The 1,990-nt window shown below is 52.4% G+C and overlaps 1 protein-coding gene across 1 annotated transcript in view; it reads left to right on the top strand.

Moving 5' to 3' along the window:
* The window catches only part of LOC104080862 (chordin-like protein 2), a 25,245-nt gene that overhangs the window by 9,206 nt on the left and 14,049 nt on the right, over positions 1–1,990 (top strand). The window contains 1 exon segment of the mRNA XM_009583390.1: positions 1,918–1,989. Within this exon segment, the coding sequence (XP_009581685.1) occupies positions 1,918–1,989 (72 nt within the window).

The following is a 1,990-nucleotide window of genomic DNA, read 5'->3' as shown; positions in this document are numbered from 1 at the left end:
GGAGCCTGTGTCGCGGGGCCTCCAGCCTCTGCCATAAAAAAGAAGAGGGTTACAGACTTGGCTTTTACTGCCCGTCATACAGAGCCCTTGGATGGGACCAGGCTCCACTGGTCTGTGCTTTGCTTTCAGCAAATAATCTGACTAAGCTTGGCCAGGAAAGAAAAAGGGGTGAGAGAGCCCAAACCACCTCCCTCTCTCATGCCAACAGCATGCACATGGTGTTTACCATCAGCTGATGCTTGATAGTAAAGTGTCTGTGATACCAGGATAGATGGTCTGAGCCTTCGGTGCTTGTGCACGCCTTGGAGCTAGGTGACTTGGAGCTAGGTGGCAAGAGGAATAGCTTAGACATAGAAATGATACAGTTTTGAGGCTGGTTCCTCTCTGATGGACCCCAGCTGGATGCCAGCCCACCAGGCTGGGGACAAATGCCAGCAAGGAGCCCTTGAACCCGACTGTACGTGCCCACCTGGCCCTGCTTTCCCACCCTATCCACCACTGTCCCCAGGAAGCCTGCAGACCTACATGTTCCTCTCGGAGGCACTGGCTCTCACTCAGGCTCTGTTTATTCGACAGGATAATGCCTTGGATACGAGGGAAAAATAAAAGGATGGCTGTGGAGCCTTGCAGGGTCTCACCGGGCTGTGTCTGATGTTGTCAGCTGCTAGAACAGCTGCGTGAACAGCTGGTCTAAACCTCTTTGAAAACCGCCCTGAGACCCAGAGCCTCCGGGATAAATCCTGCTTTTTATGACATTTGCTCTTTCCCGCCCGAGGCAGGTCTTCGCCATGAGCTGCCGGTCAGAAGGAGAAAGAAGGAGGAGGCTCTATGGCCAAAACCTGCTCCCTGCAGCTCTGGACCCCGTGGAGGTCCCTGAAGCGGAGAACAGGGTTTGGTTTGCAGTGACCTCTACCAGATACTCTCATTTACCAAATTTTCTTCCTCCTCTTCACATCTGCTGCACAATGGCTTGGCTTCCTGAAGGTAGAAGAGGTTGCTGTGGTTTGGTTTTCTAAGGATATCCTTGGTTAACCTCTTGGTTTCGGTTGACTGAGAGCGTAGGGATACACCAGAGAAAATTGCTGCATGGAGAAGAGGACCTTGCTGTTGAGGTCTGGCTGCTGCTGGGCTGCTGAACATCCTTCTCTACCCTTCTGCAAAGCAGCAAAAACATAGCCCTGCAGCAAACGGGTGCAAATCCATTGACTGAAGTGGGACTGGGATGCACTAAGGTCAAGACTGGCCTTGGCCCGTGGTTTTCAGCGTGAATCACTACAGCAATGATGTTTTCCAAACTAACTGCCAAGCCAGTGGAAGAAGGTCTACACCTGAACGTCCATCCACAGCTCTCGACCGAGTGTCTTTGTGTGCTTGACTCTGGTGTTATCAAATAACCCAACACAGAGGGAGGGCAGAGCTGCGGCGTGGACCGGGGTCTGCGTGCAGCATCACACTTCCCCTTTCCACCCGTCTCCTCCAGGTCCTTGTTCTAGGAGATGTCAGATAAAAGGTTTTTTGTGCCGCTTCGAATTGGTGGGAGTTACGCAGAGTTTACAGGTGTGTGGTGGCTCTTTCAGATCTGGTAGCACTAACGATGCCTGAGAGCAAGGCACTGCCTCCCTCTTTTTGGGGAAGACTGCTCAACTCATGAGCATGTGGACTGGCAATTGGTGAACCAGCCATGCTAGGAGAGGCCACCATGCTATTCCCCGCAGGATGGAGAGCGCGGCAGGGGCAGATTTTCAGCTGTCATCAGTTGCTAGATGATTGGTGATATTTGAGGATGGACTACTGGGGTGCTTATGATTTATGCTAGATCTGCAATTTGAAGTGCTGGCACCCCAACATGGAGGACATACAGCCCTGTCCAGACCTTGGTAATGCTGACAGTGCTTTTTTTATCTCCTGCCCTCCTAGGAAGGCCAGATTTACTGCGGCTTGGTGACCTGCCCAGAGCTGTTGTGCTCCTCTCCCCTAACCGTGCCGGATT

Source organism: Fulmarus glacialis, unplaced genomic scaffold (genome assembly GCF_000690835.1).
Source record: "Fulmarus glacialis isolate BGI_N327 unplaced genomic scaffold, ASM69083v1 scaffold29908, whole genome shotgun sequence".
Taxonomy (NCBI): domain Eukaryota; kingdom Metazoa; phylum Chordata; class Aves; order Procellariiformes; family Procellariidae; genus Fulmarus; species Fulmarus glacialis.
Note: the sequence above shows the minus strand (reverse complement) of the source record. Positions and strands in the feature narration are given on the sequence as shown.